General features: G+C 38.2%; 1 protein-coding gene across 2 annotated transcripts in view; it reads right to left on the bottom strand.

Moving 5' to 3' along the window:
- BMP5 (bone morphogenetic protein 5) overlaps nucleotides 1–18,677 on the bottom strand; it is a 58,422-nt gene extending 39,745 nt beyond the window's left edge. Inside the window, exons 1-2 of one of the 2 annotated variants that reach the window (XM_054197244.1) lie at nucleotides 18,464–18,677; nucleotides 17,488–17,855 (exon numbers count right to left, since the gene is read on the bottom strand). In XM_054197244.1, the coding sequence (XP_054053219.1) occupies nucleotides 17,488–17,737 (250 nt within the window). In that variant the 5' untranslated portion in view covers nucleotides 17,738–17,855; nucleotides 18,464–18,677. Of the gene's footprint in view, nucleotides 1–17,487 lie in introns of both variants that reach the window. The other variant, XM_054197243.1, reaches the window with a different exon arrangement.
- Nucleotides 18,678–20,873: the final 2,196 nt, after the last annotated feature.

Below are 20,873 nucleotides of genomic sequence, written 5' to 3'. Positions count from 1 at the left end.
GTAAGAAGAACAGAGGAGTTTATCTGCATTTCCCCTCTACTCATCTGCAGCTCCAGAGAATAGGACTAAGAGATAGCTCTTGCTTAGTCAAAGAATATTTTAATCCCTATCAGCTGCTTTTGATGACCATATGCTAACTGCCAGGACGCTGAGTAGCCCAGCGGTGGGACATCCTGGGCTACTGCACAGAAGGGTTGGGGTCAAAATGAGAATGAAATAAGTTTTTGTTCCTACGTCTGATTTTTTTTTTTTTTTAAATATTCATTTGATATTAGCCATTCACTAGATAATCATTCACCTGACGGTTTTAACTACAAAGCTTCAGAGTCATACACCCACTTGCTTGTCCTCCTTTTAGTACCAAGTCTGCATTTCTTTTTACCCATTTTCATCAGCAGAGCGAGGGAGGGCTGGTGCCCCCCTAACTATTCTGTAGCCAGTGGTGAGGGAAAGTGGGTGATTTAGGCTTAATAACCCTTCATTTCCCTCCTCATCTCCTTCCCCAGCCCAAGGTGGGAAAATACATTGCACAAGCTTCAGCCGTGTGTGTCCGTGTGTCTCAGGGATGTTCAGAATTTACCTTCTGAGATCTATCGGGAGCTCATCTCTGATCAAAACAGATCAGCTCATACTCAGAGCCCAAGAGCAGGCAAATAAGGATCCCTTAGGACAAAAATGTAGGCAGAGGTTGAAAATAGGTGTCCCCAAAAGTAGATTTCACACATATCCTATCTTAAACACAAAACTCGTCAGAATCTTAATCCAAATTCTCATCCCCTTCTGACTGAGGCAAAACTATTTCTGTAATCAGAGCAAATTTTGCTTAAGCAGGAAGGGTAAGTCTGCAGAAACGTCATCTTTTTTTTCTTTGCAACAGTTCTGTTCCTTAAGAACTGCTTTATTGCAGTGCTGTATATTTGAGTTTCTCTGTATTTATTATTATTAGACTGGCTGTATTTAAAGTAATTATAGATTTACAGATGTGGTTTTGAAAGAATGATGTAAATTGCTTTTACATAAAATATACTTTCTTATTAAAACACAAAGCAGAAAGCTTGATAGGTCAGATTCTGAAGCAAGTTACACTGCTGTAAATTTAGAGTTATTTCACTAAATTCTTTATTTTCAGTCAGTTACTGCCATCAATGAGCAACATTTGGCTATTTTGCTTAACTAAATTAGGGGCGGTTTGAAATTGTTTGATGAAATACTGTGCAGTTAGTGGCAGTTTCAATAAATGAAAAATCATCTATTGTTTATTGAATCCAGATTTTAATGGTAGAATATCCCTTCCACAATTGCACAGAATTACTGAACTGTATGTAATTCAAGTCCAGATAAAGTCAATAAGAAAGCCTTCAGTGACTGCAACAGAATCTAGAGCAAGAATGAAAAGGAAAACCATAATTTTAAATTAAAAAAAAAAAAAAGAATACATTGCCTGGACCTTTTACAAGTACATATTCGTTTTCTTTCTTTATCTCTCATAGAAGAAATGTATTTCAATACCCTATGCTTCATAAAAAAATAAGTTAGAATATTCATGTATCTTACCCAAGCATTTAGTATTACATCTTTTGAGAATGACCAGTAAAGCAGTGCTCTATTATTTAAATTCTAATTTTTTAATTGTGTTGTTGTAGTCAGTAAGATCTCATAGATTCTTACCAAGTAACAAAATACACATTTGAAAAAGTAAAAACATGGTGAAACACTAAATTATTATTAAGGTGGAGTTTGAAATTGTGTGATTTCTAATTTCTAATCCCCTCTAAAGGTTCATGCAATGTATTCAACTTTAGGAAATGTTAGGCAGCAATTAGGCAAATAATGGAAGTTACAAAAACATGGAAGAATATAAGTGAATATGTAAAAGAATAAACTTAATTTTTTTCCATGAATTGTTTTAAGAATTAGAGCTCAGTAAGTAATTAAAAGCTCTCAGCATTCGCCCTGAGCAGGAAAGAGTTCCCAGGAACCATATACCAGTGCCTGCCAGCAACTTTTAAAAGCACAGACCTAAAGAAATGCCGAAACCAAAGAGGCATAACTGAGCTCAGCTTTCTCACGCGTAGTCTCCCAAGGTGTTCTGTACACCACGAGATTACCTATGATGCCCTCTTGTTACTTCACACTGAAATATGGGTAAAATAGATGTTCTGATGAAATTGCTGGTCTTCATTCAAGAGCCAATGTTTTGCTGAAAAATTCATTGGTAAATATGTGTTATTCATTCAGTTTACTCTTCTTTGTATCTTCCAAGTCAAATGCACTTGCTCGACAAGTCAAAACAAGTGCTATGCTGCAGCTGCTCCAATAATAATTAAATGCTGGAAGGCTTTCAGTTGTTGATACAGAATAATAAGTGGAAAAGCAACACCGTGCTTTTCTTACGCTGGTTTGATCCTGGCCAATTCAACCGTAGGAATAAGTAACCAGAATAAATAGATTGAGTTTTGGAAGTGAACAGAATTATGAGAGTCTAAGTCTGGGTATTATCACGATCCTAATATAAAAGATAGTTGACAAAATGATTCCTCAAAATCTAATTTTTCTTCTGGTTTCGACAGTATAATGCACTGTTTCCTTCAACGTCCTGAACGCAAAACTTTCACTCCAATTGTTCAGCTGTAGCACCAAGTACAACAAAAGGTACACGAAATATATATGTGCTTTTTAATTCAACTAACAGTGGTAGAATGAATCTCAGCTGAATCTTCCTCCATAAATTTTAAAGTTGAAAGTCCATCTGGTCACAGCTTCTAGGATTAACAGTAACAGGTCGTATTTGGACCTGTTTTTGTGCTGTCAGTAGTAATGTGTGCCAAAAGAGAGCAGCATCGCAACCAAGGGTTGGGGAGGAGGCAAGGAAGAAAAAAACCACGTGCAGTTTGCTATTGTGAATGTAACAAGGACGGACACTCTGATTTCTTCTTTGTTTTAAGTCACACTATATTACAAAGGCACTCCAGTCACAAATACCTATTTTAAAAATGCATATCCACTAGGTTTTTAATTGTGTTCATTTTCATCAGTGATAAATAAATCTGTACTTGAAGGAATAAAACAGATCAGAGAACAGATCACTGTATTACGTAGTTCTGAGCCGATGCATAGATAAATTAGCTAATCCTTACACCACCATGCCTGAGGTTGTTAATTTTGTTTGCATTTTCAGTGATGTCTACTTTGGGCTTTGGCAAAGCCAGTACATTTTGATACCACCTATCAATGGACTTCCATTTTTTCTCATATTTAATTTTGTTTTTCTCTAATCACAGATCGTCACAAAGAAAACTAACAATTATTCCCAGGTTTCTGACTGTGCGTGAAAGTCAGGATGTCAGATCAACACAACCTCAAGGTTAACAAATGACAGAAAAAAAGATCTCTCTTGGGTTCCGCTGCAACTGAATAGGAACAAAAGCTATACCTCTGGGATCCAATGGTCAGAAAATAGGTGTAAGTTATAACTGTTTTGACACTGTAAAAGTATACAGATGGAACATAACTTCTGAGAAGGGTGAAAGGGCATATATCATCATAGGGCAACTGGCAGGGGAGTAAAAGCTAAACATTAAAGCCCATTCTATCTTCCCACATCTCCTTAGTTCCTGCTCATGTTAACCCCCTGCTCACTTCCACCTAGAGGTGGCAAGTCACTCCGCCATTTACCATTCACGCACGTCGTCTAATGAACTGCATCCATTTCCCGCTGTGGCATTTGTCGGAAATGCTTCCATGGAAGTTGTGTCTGCGTGCAAAACTGGATGTGACTGGATAGGCACTATTTTCTGCTTAGCCTGTGCTCACATCTGAGTATTTTAATATTACCCATATCCATTAGCACTGACCAAACATTCCATAAAAAACAGTCCAGCTGTAACAATGACGAGGAAGGAAACCCTCAAGAGCATCTCATTTAGAGAGCAGAAAAATGCTATATTGCATATAATAAATTAAAAATTATTTTGATGTGCTGTATTATAGATAGGATATTAAATTCTTTTGCAAAAAATAGCTGATCACAGGCCATGTACCTCGCTAGTATCTCAGCATGGCTCAGATGAATTTAGAGCTCCTCAGATTTGTACTTTATGTGCACAAATGGATACTGGGTTAATCGCTGTACTGAGTCGTCACCTCAAAAAAAAAAAAAAAAGATGTAGAGAGATTGGAATTTCATCTTATAGAAATTGTTAGCCCTCATTTTGAATGTTTGCCCAGTGCATGGTTTCTATTGGCCAACACCAAGGAGCCACCTAGGAGAGCCTGAGCAGTGGTGCTGAGAAACAGAGTTATAGGGCCAGAAGCACAGCAGGGATGGGCCCTCCCAGACGTTACACCTGGGGGCAAACAGGAGGAAGATGAGGAGGGGGAAGAGCAGCCAGGAGACTGGGCAGCCGTGGTGAGGAGTGGCACTTTTAGACAGCGGGTTTTTAACAGCCAGTTTGGGAGCTGGCTGTGATTTTAACAGCTTGTTACACCGATTCGAATGGCACCTTCTCCTCTGCAGCTCTGGTAGTCTAATCTGATCATGATTTATTCTCGCAAAGAGAGATTATTTCACCCACATATAACCCCTCATATGGAAGAAACCTCCTCAACAAGAAAGAAAAAAAACTCCTTGAAAGAAACTGAAATCTTACCAAAGTTAATGAACATGTCGACCCTCTCTCAGGGCAGAAACTCACTGATTGTTAGCAAATTAAAAGATCTCTGGGTTGGCCATCTTGCCATTACACCTGCACTGGCAGAGGGAAGGAAAACCAGTCTTCACAAAAAATATTTGTGCCATGAAAGAGCTCAAATTAGCTTCATATAACGTGACAATACGTGGTGATCCCTCACAGTAGGTTACTTTGGACAGACTTGGGAAGAGAGACCCAGGAGTCTCAAAATGACATCAAAGAAAACAATTTCCAAAGTAAAAAGAAAAAGCACGACACTTCGAGCACACAGAACTGTTTGTCCAACAAATATCTGAGCAAGAGCATCACTCCACTCAAAAAAAAAAAAAAAGTAGGAATGATTGATGTCAATGTATAAGACAAGAGTAAGGTCCCCTTTCTCTGTAACCACAGAGTCACAGAACAGCTGAGGTTGGAAGGGACCTCAGGAGATCACCTGCTCCAAGCCCCCTGCTCAGGCAGGGCCACCTAGAGCTGGTTGCCCAGTACCGTGGACATGCTTGTATGCCCTTAATTACTCCTTAATTTCCACTGTTGCTCCACCTGGGACTACATTTCTCATATTCCTTACCAAGTGACTTACAAACATAATACTCAGGATGATTTATATATAGGTGTAACACATCTCTGTGACAGCAAAGATGATCACCTGAAGCTCGTATTGTACAATACTGTCTTCTCTCCACTCCTAACAGTTGAGCTAATGTTTCAGACAAAATTTGGGTGTCTTTCTAAGCAGAGGTTAAGAATGAGCAGGGAGTGGGAACCTGACCACTAACTTTTATTTCAAACTCAGTTTTTTTGCTACAACACCATTAAGAAAATTTGGCGTGCATTTTGCAGCATCTCATCAGCCTTTGACTTTGCAGATGTTTGCTCTAAACCTGTGTTTCTACTAAGTCTAGAAGTGACTACCACCCTAACCTGTGGTGATGAGCCTGTTTTTCTTTTTCAAGTAATTTAGAACCATCTGTTGCCCATCCCCACAACTGGAAGCATCACGGTCTTTTCTTCCGGGGGCTTGCTTTCATTCCCATTTTGATGAGAGCACGCTCCCTACTCACGGACAAGCTGAAGCAGCATGGTTTAATGGAGCCCACGGTAAATCTCTTTGACCAAAGGTGATATAATGTTAATAAAAGAAGCTTAATTCCTGCACAGGAGCAGATGGCAATGTAAACACAGGATGAACAGGTCATAACTTATGCAGGAGTTGTGCCCACAGAGCCAGGTTTTCAGTCGACACCTGTGCCTGTTTCATTGATTCAAGTCCTGTGATGAACCCCTTCTACATTAGGTCTCTCCTGTACACACACACGCGCTAGGAAGCACATCCTTTGTGTTTTTCCATTCCTAAAGAATATATACAAATATGCAGAAAGCAAAACACAACTGCTGGGAAACCAAAATGGGGGCAATATGTTGTTAATCTTAATGACATTACTCCCTCCCTTCTGACCCAGTGAATTGCAACATGAACTCGATCTACTTGGTATTCACTCTACAGCATAAACTGTATCTGAATTTTCCATTACCATATGCATAAAAATAAAATAGGTGTGTATATACATTTTATAAAATAGTATTTTTTTAAATATGTTTATTTAAATTAAAATGTTATATATAGAGAGAAATTAATCTCCTTGTACATGTGGTGTCATTATGATATGCAGCCTCAGTAAACATGATTATTAATTCAATAGTTGAAGTAATGAAAACACATGTTGTTAAAATACATACACATCTTGAGAACTGTAAGGTGACATTAGTAAAGGAGCACACTAAGGAATCTAAGAGAAGAAAGAACTTTATTCTGAAATAATACCTAATTTTAAACTACTCTGATAAAAAATACTATTTTGCATCTGCCCTGGTTTGAGGACATGAACCTCTCAAAGTTCTGAAAAAATAACCAGGCCTCCTTGAAAATCACCATATTAAATTGTGTGATTTCAGTTATTGCTTAACATCAAACATTATGATCTTCTGAATAACTTACTGTGTTATTCAGCAAATTCCGCGTTTTACTTTTGATCATATGAGCTTGTAACTTAAATCAACATGTAAAAAACATTAACTGTGTGAATGCAACCTTTGCTACCTGAAAGACTTAGTACATATTTTACTTTTCACAAGAATACTGTTCACTTCACAGTGATAATCACGGGCAGTACTGCGTCAGCCTGGAGTCTCATAGCACAGCACCAAGTAACTTGTCTTTTTTATCTAGAATATGACTTATGCTCAATGATAAACCTTTCGCAATAATTATGTGTAGTTTACTACTACAAGCAATTAATTCTTCATGGCACTTCATTCTCCAATAAGTCTTATTATCAGTGTTTTAATAAAATAAAATTGAAGGTGCATTCTTTTGCCTTGTGATCCTTAATGTCTTGGGACTAGATTTTTCACTGGGTATTAATCATTTTATAGCTTCCATTCCTTTTTGTCTTCATTCATTTTAGGAAATCAAGTTTAGTCTGATCTTATAAATCAAGTTTGTGGAAAGTGAGCTATGGAACAACAACAGTAGAGGAAGCATATATATTTCTGGTCTTCAGTGAGAAGAGAAGCACTATGGTCAAGCCCATGTGTTTCAAAACCCATCAGCTGTATGAAAAGCATTATAAAATAAGAAGTGTTTGAAGTTGCTTTCTGAGCCTTTAGAGTGCCCACTTTCAAGAACTGCATCTGTTTTTGGATGTTGATTTGTTTTCATTTTTGTTTTTCTGCAACTACAGGGGATAATTGCTGCTCTTTCATGAAACCTTAGATGTGCCCATAAATCATCAACGCACAGAAAATCTCAGAGCAAATATTATACAACTCCCAAAAAACTCATGGGAACTGGCAATTCTATGGAAGCATAAGGACCTCTGAAGTTCTGGAAAACCACAGAGAGATCATTTGTGGCAATAGAGGATTGTCTCTTTTATATCATCATATGTGAACTTCAGCCACCGCAGTACTGTTCATAGGCCTCTCATTCCTTCCTTGATCTCTTTGGAGAAAGCTCCAAGCTGAGAATCAGAGAGGAGAAGCCCTTCTCAGAACAAAGAAAATTGTGTGATTTTATTCTCAGAGGTACCAAGGGTCCTCAATGGAAAAGGAATGGTTCAAGGACCCAATTTTGCAATCAACCGGACAAGGCACAGCTCTTACTGACCTAACTACAAGATTACTCAGCACCTCATACCACTGAATTCTGCTGCCGTTTTACTCTTCAGCTCTTTGGAGCAGATCCATAAACTCTCCTCCTTATTTCAAAATGTTACAACAGGATGTAATTAAGTACAATTAACAAGGAGGTCAAACGGTCATCTGATAAACACTGGCCCAAACAGGCAGCTTGAAAGGTCAGGGCTGCTAAAGCCACATAGTATTGATGGGAAAGAATATTATGATTTAAGGGGGAAAAAATCCCAATGACCAAAACTAAAGAGATTTACATGCTTTCTATATTACACACAGAAAGCCATGCACACAGGCTGATACGCATGCACACATGCCTCAGAAAGGCACAAGTCTATATTCTGAGAACAAAAGCCAGACTAACCACACATCGTCTCTCCGTTGCACCAGATCTCAAATCTCAGTTTGGGTGCTTTAAATCCAGTGCTTCTTCTCCTTTTTCACTATTTTGTAAAACTATCTGTAAATAGACTTCTTGGCCTTATAGAAGGGCCTTTTTTAGCCCATTCTAAAATAATGCTTGAGATCTCCATGAGGAAATGCAAGGTGTCGGGAGGCCCTTAGGAACGAGGTATTTTACAGAGCGCACAGCCAGAGTAAAAAGAGGCTTCACAAGAAGAAGCTATTCCAGTGCTCTGCAAGGTCAAAGAGCGAGAGTGCACAGACGTGAAAATGAACACAGAAGTATTTAGCCATCCTCAGAGGATGAAGCACACTGTTTTCATTCTCTATCTGAGGGTCTTCAGTTTTTTCCTATTTGGCTGCTCAGACATTTCACTCTCCGACTTTCAGGTTTAGGCTTGGCTGGGCCTGGGACAGCCTCACTGCAGAACATTTGCCCACATTTCATGTACGAGGCAGCAAGGTAACCTGGTCAGGAGTAGCAGATTAACCTTCGGGATGACTAGCATGTTATGACTTGTAGTTATTGACAGATACCCCAGCTGAGGTAACCTTGGGAGCAACCTTCCCAAAGCTATGTTCCTGCTGGATCTCAGCCACCATAAATCACTACAAAGACTACAGCTGTTGTGGGGTTGTACGCTGTTCTTGCTCTTGCTCCCGTGGCTTTATCATCCACACTTCTGTCTGCCCTCTCTTTTGATTTCTCAGCTAATGTTTTTGCAAACCATACCACCAGAACCCCATGGCTCCAGGCACCAGGTGCCACCGCGTGCCATCCGCCCACTGCTCCAAAATCAGACTCACAAATCATTCAGTGTCCCTGCTCTTTCCTCTTCTGTAGTCTAGGTTTGCCAGGACAGAATTTAACACCTCTACCTCCAAAACTGATTCCATCCATATCCTAAAAGTCCAACACAGTATCTTGAAAAATTTTGAAGCACTTTATAGCTGAATATCCCACCTATATTTCCACCTCACTTTTAAAAAGGGGATGTTTTTAATGGATATGCCCAGACAAGTTGTTATTAATTTATAACAATTACTCTGGATTATGGGTACAGCTTTTCCAGATTGTATGAATATAGCTTCCTCAACTTGACTACAGACAAATACATGAGAATTAGAACAACAATAATTTCATTTAATAGACACAGTCTACAAAGGGATAGAATCACAGAATCATTGAGGTTGGAAAAGACCCTTAGGTTCTTGTGGGGTCTGAATGGCTAATATTGCTAAGTCAGACAAAAATAAACCTAACTGAAATTTCAGCTATTCAAATTCCTATCTCCTTCTGATTCTCCTCCAAAAAGAGAGTTAGATGGAATTTTGTTTCTGCAAAGCCACTGGTTGTCAGCCCTGGATATATAATATATCATGTACCATCACTAGTTGTCCCGTTAAGTTTTCTGGGCTCTGACTCATTAATAACTGTTGTCCCAGTTTGCCCTGAATTACAGTGGGGAAAAAAGTAAAGCCATGTTCTGGCAAGGTACCACACAGGCCACTGAGTTGTCTAATAACAGCTGATAAAGCCAAGCTCTTGATCCATTGCACCGGAGCAGTTGCTCAAAAAGAGCTGGTAACTAAACATTTAGATTCACCTTTGGGAGCAACTCTCAATAATAGTGGGAAGATTCTGAGTGGAGAGCTGAGCTGTAAACGCTCTCCTTTTCTACTTGTTTTACAGTCATTTTCTGTACAGAAAAAAAAAATCATAATTCAGTACAAAACACAAAGCAGCTCCTGCTTGGTGTACCCCACCCACAAACTTAAATAATGTAGTTGTCAGGGTTGACAAGTTCTGCCTGCTGTAGCATTTCTGTGTTTTATAGGAAATTTTAACCAAGGGTGTTATTTTAAGAGATGAGCAAATGGGGAAACCCCATGGCCTACCCAATAAAATATGAACTTTAGGTGCAATGGAGCACTCATAAATATGACTCAGAACAAGGGGATTCATTGTTTCTCCCGACCCCTTTTAGCTGCTCCTCTGATCTCAACCTCTCTGTGTGCGTCATGGCAGCCCTCATCCTTTAACCTGTGGTTTTTAAAAGCTAGCTTCTACGTTATTTATAGCCGCAAATTTTAGTAGCCCGTCTGTGTACTCCCTGCTCACACACTGAAGGGTGGGGGGAGCTGCATTTTATTTTGCAAGGATGAAAAGTTTTGCCCGGGAAGCCAAGTGCCTGGGGAGGTCGAGGTAGTCGCTCTGCCACCAGGGATTGAGAAGAAAGCGGCTTCCTTCACCTGCAAGGCTCACCAGAAGAAACTTATACCTGGACTAATTTTGTCTTTCATTTGCACATTATCTATGTTTTCATGTTCTCATTCCTTTTCTCTTGGGTTTGCCCTTTCTCTGTCTACATGCACCTTCTTCCTACCGTGATGATCTTCCCTTCACTTTTGTAACTCTACTGGCCTGGGAAATGCTCTCAGTGCGACAACATCACACTCCATGTGAGGCACAGAGGAGTGGGACTAACTCTCCCGGTAATACCAGTTCCATCAAAGGCTTTCTCTATTGCGAACCTTTCCCATGCCCAGCAGGTCCATGTCCAGCCCCGCACATCGGCTGTTGCCTACTGAGAAGAAGAGGGCTGTCCTCCCTGTGAGGCTTGGTCTGTGCTTTGCCATTTTTCTCTCATGCCTGTTCTCATTCCTTCCCTCTCCATCTCCCTCCCTGTCGCCTAGTCTCACCGCTTCTCGGCCTTTAATCCCTTCTGCAGCCAAATGCCACTGACATAAAATCAAAGTTCAGTGACCCTGCCTAGACGGCGGGGGTTAGAGACAAGGGAAAGGACAAGAAGGAGAGGATGGGGAAAAGTGTGGGAAATAATTATAAAGTCTGGTAGCAGCCAGAGCTCTCCTGAAGCCCTGGGGAGCCTTTCTTTAGCTGGAGGCTGCAATTGGCACTTCATAAACTGTTCATTCTCAGCTATGTGGAAACACCAGATGACACCTAGAATGATCAGACTGTAATCAATCAATTTTCTGCAAAAGTCTATTAGTTTGTGGGCCTATGAAAGCAAGCTGAAAGGAACCGCCGTGGCTAACAAGAGAAGAAAAAGGAACTGCCCATGTCGTAATTACCTCCATAACTCAGGCAGTAAGTAGGCAGGTAGCCATGGTAAAATTCTTTGCATAATTTAACATTCGGAGAAAATAATAACAGGAGCAATAAGTGTGGGAGATCATGTATGTGCCAAAGTTGTCCTGTTATTTAAGCAAATAGCCTGGAGTTTAGGAAGAGAACCAAGAGGCTCTCCATCCACTCCATGGCAGGCGGATTCCTCCCCTAATACCCTCTGCACAGAGGCATCTCCACAAGCCTCCCTCTTTCTCTTTCATGGCTAGCCAGAGTCACTCCAAGATTGTGTTTTCCTGGGAAAATATGTACTGTACAATACATACAATCCCCACAACCCCACCCAAAGTCTGTGTTTAGTCTGGAAAGGAACACTTTCTAAAGAAGAAGCGGAACTGGGTCAGCCGTTCTTCCCAATGGGAAAAATATTAATAATAATATGTATTTATATATATCCATACATATATATAGCTTTTCACCATGCACGTCTAACCATCTGCTAAATCAGTTTCTCTTCAGTTATCTGCAATTTCTTTCAAATCTGTCGGCAAGGAAAGTCAGACAGTTTTATACCCCAGTTAATGGAGAGCTTGACATTTTTTTGGCTGGGTAGATACAATAATTTACTTGGATTTAAAGTGTTAACTTTGGCAAAAAAATTAATTGACAGTTATAAAAACATTATTTTGTTAGATGATATTTATGGATCACACACGAACCTATTTTGAGGTAGAGCTATATAGTTCATAAGGTTCATGTAACAAGAGAGATTTCAAAGGAAATATAAAATTTTTCAATATAAAACAACAAATGTAGTGTAATTCCAAAAAGGAATATGAAGGATATTTCTTGCTCAAAATTAAAAACAATCCCTAACAACCTGCTCTGTCATCACACAAAAATTGCTAAAATCTGCCTAATGAATTGTAAGGATTGGGTGAGGATTTTTAGGGAATGTCCTTCCGTGGGTAAAGTCCTTTTGTTCTACAAATAAATAAACATATCATGCAAAAAGCTGTGTTAATAATTAATCTGATCATATAAAATCATTAATAGTTATTTCTAATGCCTGATTGCGTACCTAGGACACAACAAACTAGTTCAGCTCACTGATTGGGTGACGAAAATTTCATTAAGGGCAAAAAATCTTAGGGTGTCAAGATGCCAAGTGAGGTTTGCTTTGCGTGAAGATTAAATGAGACCTGCTTGGTCTAATTCGCTTCAAATTTTATGTAAAAGAGTGAAAAATGCCACGTTATTGACTTTGGGTTGCCATTCAAAAAAAACTTCATGAATGTTTTTCTCATTTTTTTCTCAGTATTGATCCAATTCTTCAATTAAAGACGTGGGGTCTATTTGTTATTTAACAAGTTTTATCTTTGTAATAGCATCGCTCTGTCCAAGGCAAGATAATAGCACTATTTCCGTCACTTCAGTTAAGCCTGTGTCAATATTTTTATTAGAAGCCTGCATTTAACGGACTAAAACTGTACCAGAGCCAAGGAAATTCATGTAAGGTTAAAACTAAGACAGCAACATCTGAAATCCAGCAGGAAAAAAAAAAAAAAAAAGAAAGAAAGTGTGCTCATTCCTAAGCTTTGAGGAGAGAAGTTAATGATCCCGAAGCCTTTTTGCATGTATCCTTCAAATCCAGCTCCCCTTCCACAGCTCCTGGCATTTTATAGCTTAGCACTCCATATCCCTCGCTGATGATATGTTAGCTGTGAGAAGAAGGTTGTAGAAACTGAATTAGTTTAATTTAAGAAACTAGCTACTATATACACTCAAGGTCCGACTGCACTTAGGAATCCTTTCTTTTTCACATATAACAAAAATATAGTTTTACAGGTATTCAGTGTGGATTGATGTACTGTAGGTTTCTCAAAGTAGTTGTATACAAGTTGTTCTCTGCCATGTTAGCATTGTCTGATGAACACAATGGGCTCTAAATCTTGTGAATTTATGTATTTGCCTAGTGATTCAGGTTTTAAAGAAGAACATAATCTTCACGAGAGTGTACAAACGGGGTAGAGAAGCTGGAGAAATGTGAACAGTCCTCCGTGCCTCAAACAGGCAAAATTGCCTTTGATTTCAGCGGTTGATTTGTGAACTGAACACGGCATGTGTGGTTTGAGAATTATTATAATTAAGATTGCAGAATCACATTGTGTGTGGAAAAGAAAAGGTGTCTTTCTGGGGTGTATCAATTACTTTTAAAATCTCCATAATATTGTATCCTTCTTTAAATTAGCATGTGTACATCAGGGTCACAAATTTTATAACAATTTTCACATTTGAGTTTTTGAAATTAATTTTATATGCTAAGAAAGAAAACATAACAGAAAACCACAGAACTTATATATATTTATCCCCTATCTTATAGAGAGTTCATATCAATTCATAGGAAAATATGGAGAAAGAAAACAGAGTTGCTTAGCAAATGCAGCAATCCGTTTAGAGAAAAATTTACAGATCTGTTGTAAACAAGTGAAAATATAGACCATTTGAATTGCATGAGAAGGAACGCTTAAGCATAGTGGATTTAACAATCACTTTGATGCTGATGGAAAATTCAGTCCTTGAAATGTTCAAATGTAGTTTATAAAAGTGCTGCTGTTTCTCCAAGCCTCAGTCATGTACATATCTTTTTATTCAGTCCCCCTCTTTTGGTGAGAGGTGAAGAGTGGGAACACTAACATTTATCTTACCAAAGTCCTTCCCTAACTAAATTTTGAGTGAGCAGAAAAGTGAGTAGGACTACATGAGTATTATTTGCCTGTTCTCTGAGGAACAGGGTATCCTATATATGTCATTTTGGGAGACCGGCCAAAAAGAAGATGCCAGAACTCCGAACAGTCAGGGCTTTGCAACAATATAATAAAATATAACAACAGGGTTAAAAAACACCCAGTGAGGAAAACAAAGTCCTGAACTTGTAGGTGATATAATCAGATCTTTGAAAACCCCAGTGTATTTAGTGGAGGATTTATTCTTTTACTGCTGGAGCAACCCCAGTTAACTCTTCTGTTACACTCATCAATATTTATGGAGAGCTGCCAACGCACACAGCCTTATACAAAATACAGGACAAGAGATAGTCTCTGTCTTGTCGTACCTTTCAAGAAAGAAAAAGATGGAAATTCTGGTATAAATTCCAGGATAAAGAGCAGGTGTTTACAATTTTAACTTCAGGAGAGGTAAATGCAGTCTTGTTTTTCTCCCTGGTTGCTTGACAGAACTGTAATTGCAGTTCCCTTGATGATTATTTTTTTAAATTTGTTTTTGAAAGTGAGGTATTTGCAACTATGACAAGTTGATTTTATCAAAATTAACATATCAGTTTCAATTCTTCTTCTTTAATAAAAAATTATTTGTTCCTGTCTATATTTTTACCATGCTTTTTAATCTTATTCAGCTTTTTCAATCTTATGCTTAATAATTCCTATCCAACATCTCAGCTTCGTATTTCTCGTTTTAATATATATGTCTTAAATTATTATAACTGGCTACAACTGTATATAAAAGTTTCAATTTAAAATATCACGATGATTAATAAAGCTTTATAATTACACCCTATGTAATTAACGGTGTGCAAGTATGAACATGGTGCATGCTATTTCCAGAGCAGATTAATTTGATGCAAGTTGACTGAGGCTTCAAGTCTAAAACCGGTTGAGTTATTACTGTGCTGCATCAGCATTTATTGATTTTAAGGTACAGTGTTAGCATTCACTTATCACTGCATATTTTTCCCCATTGTACGTTAAAAGAGCTTGCCCTCATCTGTCACGATCTTATACTGCATAAATCATATAAAATGGTTACCTGTTTCCATGATTTATTTCATTTTTATGTTAATTATACTGAAACATAGGATTGTTTAATAAAAATGTTGAAGCTAATCTATATTGGTCATCAATATTTCTTACGCATGTTACGCAGTGGAATGTGTGACAAACCACAATATCCAACATGTATGGAAGGGCATTTAAAGTGAATTAGGATTTAGACTCACTTAGGGCTGAGACACATTTTTAATTTTACGGAGGCCAAAAAAACCTTGGTGTTTACACAGTGTTTTTTTATAAATTAATGGTGTCTATTAATCATAATCACTAGAAAAATAAAGCATCTCACCCCCAGTTTTCACAGTTTAGAAAAGTAAGATACGTTTTAGTTTCTCAAAATTACTTTCTTAAGGCAACACTGGCTTCCCAATAAAACGAGACAAATATTAGAAAGTCCCCAGTCAAGGTAAGACACTCAGTGGAAACTTGTGTTCTTCCAGAGAGGGTTTTTGTCTGGGGAAGCACAGCAGGACCAGGCTGGGACGTATCTGACACTGAGCCTTCAGACAGACTTCTACTCATGCACTGCAAGAAGCCCTCATGAAATCAAAGACGTTTCATGAAATCAAAAGCCAGGTCCCATGTAAATAGTCCTCCGCGCCACTGATGAAATGGTCTGAGACGTATTTACTGGGGGTATTTCTCAGGACACGCAAGGAAAATTTTTGCAGAATCGGGGCCTTGACTAATGCTTAGGAGATCCTGTTTCCTATTTCCCTTACAACATTGCCATTTTAAACTCAGCTGACTCCAGATACTCTGGGTAAACCGAGGCATACAGTGATAAAAGTAATACACGGACAATATGCAACTCTTTCTTAAGGATGAGGAACACATTTTCAAAAAACAGAGATTTCATTTTTTTTCTAGTCTGCTATTTCAAGAGCAAGAGCAACAGGCAAATGTATTTAGAGTTGTGGACATATATTACTCTCAAGGAAAAATGTCTCAGAATTGAACACCTCCTTATCTGCCACATAACTAATGAAAAGTCATTTTAGTATTATGGCAACTAAACTCTAGGGTGTCGTTTTCCTAGAAATTCAAGTTGTTGAGGACTTTTAGTGTTTGGAAACATTTTTAATCCTGCAGCAAGGATTAAAGACCTGGTAGACATAAAAGGTACAGAATATGTGTGATAATCTGAAGGTATTTTGGAAAATGCGCCATTGTTTAAAAAGTTTCTACAGAAAGTATTATCCTGGAAAGCAAGAGTTCATCAGATTTTGTACCAGCTTACTGAGAAACTTCAAGTTTTCAATTAAATCTCTTGCTATTCAGATCAAACGAGAAGGGGTTTTTTAGCTAACTTTATGAGTCATGCAGCATTTAAAATACTTATAAAAATAGTAAATACATTTCATGAATTATTTGCAGCTTTCCTAATGAGATTTAAGTTGCCTTCTATTAAAGAAATCTGTAACTGCTTTTTTAACCACAGCGTAACTGGTAAGCATATTTATTATACTCAGAAGCCAATATAATTCAGTTTTATCAGTTTTTGTGTCTGAATTGATATCATTTTCAAAAGCATTCTTTGCTTGCATGTTTCTGGTGTTTAATACTCTACTTGTTATTTAATTTATTTATGACACAGAAAATAAGAACCATTGCGGACTCTGAGCACCATGGCAGTATAATAAAATACAGTCTGTGGTTATTAAATAGAAATAACAAAGAAACAGCAACAGATTATTTAAAAACCAGCCATCCAGCTGAAAAGATAATAAAACTCTGACTCTTACCAACAGAAAAAAAAAACCCTAAATAACCTAAGAAATCTTTTTTTTTCTTTTTTTTGGAAATGGATTAACTTTTCCCTTTTCATAACCTTCTAGGCTTTAAAATATTAACAACTGATGTTTGTTCATGTCTGAGCTTTAAGCAAAACAGTGAGGGAAATAACCAAGCAACAGGCATAAGTGTTTGATTTTTTGAGATTTAAAAAAAAAAAAGAAGGAGTTAGTTGGCCTAAGGCTAGAATTTTCATTACATCAATGAAAGAAAGAAAACAGAAGCCAGCAGAGGGGAGTTATAGAAACTGACTTTATATAAACAGTGAGAAAAATCTTTTTCCATGGCCACCTACAACGTAGCTACTTTACCTTCAGTACGACTTTTCTTTTACCAGTGGCTCAGCAGCCTGGCCCCAATCCTGCCGTTTTAGAACAGGTTACGGTCCGGCCGAGAGGTTTTCCCCTCTCCAGATCAGGCTAACAGTTTGTCAAAGAGAGCAGAAACAAAAAATTTTTCCACATACCTAAATTGACAAAGCTCATGACCATGTCAGCATCATTCAGAAAGTTGGTGTCGTGCAGGCTGGCTAAGGGAGGATTCTGTGTGGCCAGGGGGGTCATGCGAGACAATTGTATTCTCCGCGAATATCCGTTTGGAGAGGCAGGGTATCCTTTCCGTATGCCTCTGCTCTCCCCTGCCATTGATCCCTTTAGTGAATACTCCAGCTCCTCAGTGTCCTCTTCATTTGTCATGGCATTATACAAGTCCAGCATGAAGAGGGGTGCAGAAGAAGCCTGCTTTCCTGGTGAAAATGGTCTGGGTCTGTGAGGTAAACCCAGGATAGAGAGAATCTCTCTCTGAATCTCCCTTCTCTCATGGTTCCGCAGCCTCCTGTAAATAAAACTCGAATGGACATGATTGTCTCCTAAACCTCCCTGTGCGTGACCCACCAGAACCCAGCAATTCCAGAGCAAGCCCACGAAAGCTTTGAGCGCAGTTAGGTTCATCTTTGAAAAAAAAAAGAATAAGGAAAAAAAAAATTAAAAAAAAAATCTTTTCTCCTACTTGTTCTGAGTTCCTATGAGGTCTGCTTTCCCAGTGGCTGAAAAACAAAATTTACCTATTCTTCATGTCAATGTCATCTCTAAACGTAACATCTTTGGTGATTTCTCTCCCCCCACCCTGTTTAAATATTATGGAATGTGTCAGGTTGCAGTTATTTCTAAGAAAGCTGAAATTCAGACTTCCAATTTTCCACTGTTGTTATCGTTTTTTCTGCATTTATGGAGCAGAAGACCAGTATTTTGTCAGCTGACCTAGGCATTCCTATATAAACCTTAGATAACCAGGTCTTTGGTGGGGAGCTGTATTAGCAAGAGCTGTTCTTCTGACACATTGTAGTTCCCAGAGTTATCGTCCCTCGTTATTCTGAGATCTTCGTACACCTTGCGCTCTTCCCAAGATAAAATCCTGAGTCACAGATTTGTCTTGATCTGTACCTTGGTGGTGTAACACATATTTGTCCAGCAGCCTGGTGATAACTTTAACATCTTTTGAATCGCTTGAGTGTAAAGTAATTCTAAAGCATGTACTAATCAAATTAATGTGTTGCCATGAATTTACTCGCAAAAAAACCCCTTCTGTAAATCCATTCAACCCTTTTCAGCTTCTGAGCTGTTATTTCCAACTCTAGCAGGCACAAATATAACAGCTCTCTTCAAGAGAGATCTAAAGACTAATGTAAGCACAACCCTGCTGGGAAAGAAGAGGCTTCTCATTGTAATTTGAAACGGGTATAGCAAAAAAGTCCTTAACCCTTCTCTTGCCAGACAGAGCTTTAAACCTCTCCCCCCACCTCCCCTTCAACTGGCAGTAACATACCTAATTTTGGCTATCAGCTGTTTTTTTCCTAGCAGCTCGCAGAATCAATTTTAACTTTAACAAGTTTAGGATATATAGATAGCTAAAGGCACGGCGTAATGTGGAAGCTCTTGTGAGTCTCCTTATGAGCCTATGGGTTAGTAAACTTGAATAGGAAACTCTCATAACAGACTAAAATAGCATCTCATTAATTCAAGAAATGTTTAGATTTTAGGTAAGTTTGGCAAACAAAGGTGACCTTTTTAATAAACTCTGTAGGAAATTTTGTCGGTGAGGCTCGAATCACTCTTTTCTAAAAATGTCGGGAATGCAATCTGAATGAAAACAAATTTATTCGGCAAGCGAGATTTCAAGTTGTGCAGAGCCAATGGTGCAATTACGGTTATAGTCACAACTTTCATAAACTGTAATTTGCAATGATAATTTATTCAACGTACATTTTGACTCATAAATCGCTGTACTACATTTCCCAGTAAATATCAAAAGCTAAAATTTAATCCCACAGCCTATTATTAACGGGGAAAGAAACAGCTGTACTAAAGAAATATATATTAAATAGATTTTAAAGCTGCTGCCCATGAAGCTAAGGTTCAGCTTCGAATTTTATGACAGTCAGCAACTGGTGTTTTCCTCTCACTAAAATAAAATCACGGTGTTAAATTTCATATTGCTCAGATTATTGGTGGTCATTTGCCCCACTCCTATAATTTGCCTTCGGTCTTGAGGAGACTTTTCTTTGATGAAGGGGAGAAAAAAAGGACAAAAAAGGTTTATACATGACATTGAGGGAAAAAAACAGGTATATAAAATGCGTCCCGTCGGGTTTTCCCTTATAAGACTAGCACCTACTCAGCAAATCACACAGTTCTTGAGTAAACTTGGGAGTCTGACAGCAAGTATAGTCACACCCTAAGAAGCCAGGAACAATTTATCTAGTATATTAAGCACAAACGAGCTTTTCTCATATATTGTGAGTCCTCATCTATATGTACAGCCTAGTTCAGCTATCATTAAAATATAGCTGATTGTCTCTCATAAATCAGCACACGTAATAGACAGTGCTTCTCCCAAGGAAGGATTTATCTCACACTGGACCTGCTGAATTAACACTAAGGTTGATTATGAAGCTATTTAGCAAAAGTCCCACTCTCAGCAGAAGAGCAGTCAGAACCAGAATATGCTTTCTTTCCTCATGGAGGTTTTCCCTCAAAATCCATTTGTTATAAGAAAAGTATTATTTCCTGTTTTTGGTTTGCTTTCACTTGCCCTGCACAGACAGTTGCAATGACACATGAGACTTTACCATACATATATCTTTTTTCAATTTGGCCATCACGTATCCTGCAACAAGGTTTATTTCTCTTTTCCAGCAATATATTTCCTTTTTTTCCCTAAGCATTCATAAAAGCCAGTGGATTGATTGCTCAGAGGATTTAAGTCCTCAGCCCATCAGTACATCCAGCACTAGAAACTTCCTATATTATCCCACTAGAGCGTCTGGAGTCTTTTCCCACCTAAAAAGCCAAAAATGCCCTCAAGTGTGAGGATGCTTTTATGTTGTAAACATTTTTCCAGACAGAAACTGAGTAAGAAAACATACAAACTAGTAATCATATGTTTGATGAAAACAGCTCCTGTTATTGTGAGACGGAGCCACAACCAAACACATAACCTAAATACAAAGGTTTAATTTTACATTAACCTACACTACGCTAAGGCACCAAACATCCTTGACTAGAACATGAAAATAAAAACAAAAATAGTTTTTATTAATATGAACACAATGTCCTTTTGTAATAAAACTGTGTCCCATAAACAATCATTGTTAGCATGGAACTCTTATACAGGGAAGATATAGCCACCTCTAAAAATTAAAACCTTTGCTAATGAAATGAAAGGAATCCGCAAGAGCTGATAGGTCCCACTTCTTCTTTCCAATATGAATCAATTTACTTCTGAAGAAAAAATACCACATACAATTTCAGCATGTCAGTGTATTTTAGTTGGTAATATATAAAAATAGATTGG

The sequence above is a fragment of the Rissa tridactyla genome, chromosome 3 (assembly GCF_028500815.1).
Source record: "Rissa tridactyla isolate bRisTri1 chromosome 3, bRisTri1.patW.cur.20221130, whole genome shotgun sequence".
NCBI lineage: Eukaryota > Metazoa > Chordata > Aves > Charadriiformes > Laridae > Rissa > Rissa tridactyla.
The sequence above is the reverse complement of the archived record's forward strand: the minus strand, read 5'-3'. Positions and strand labels throughout refer to the sequence as shown.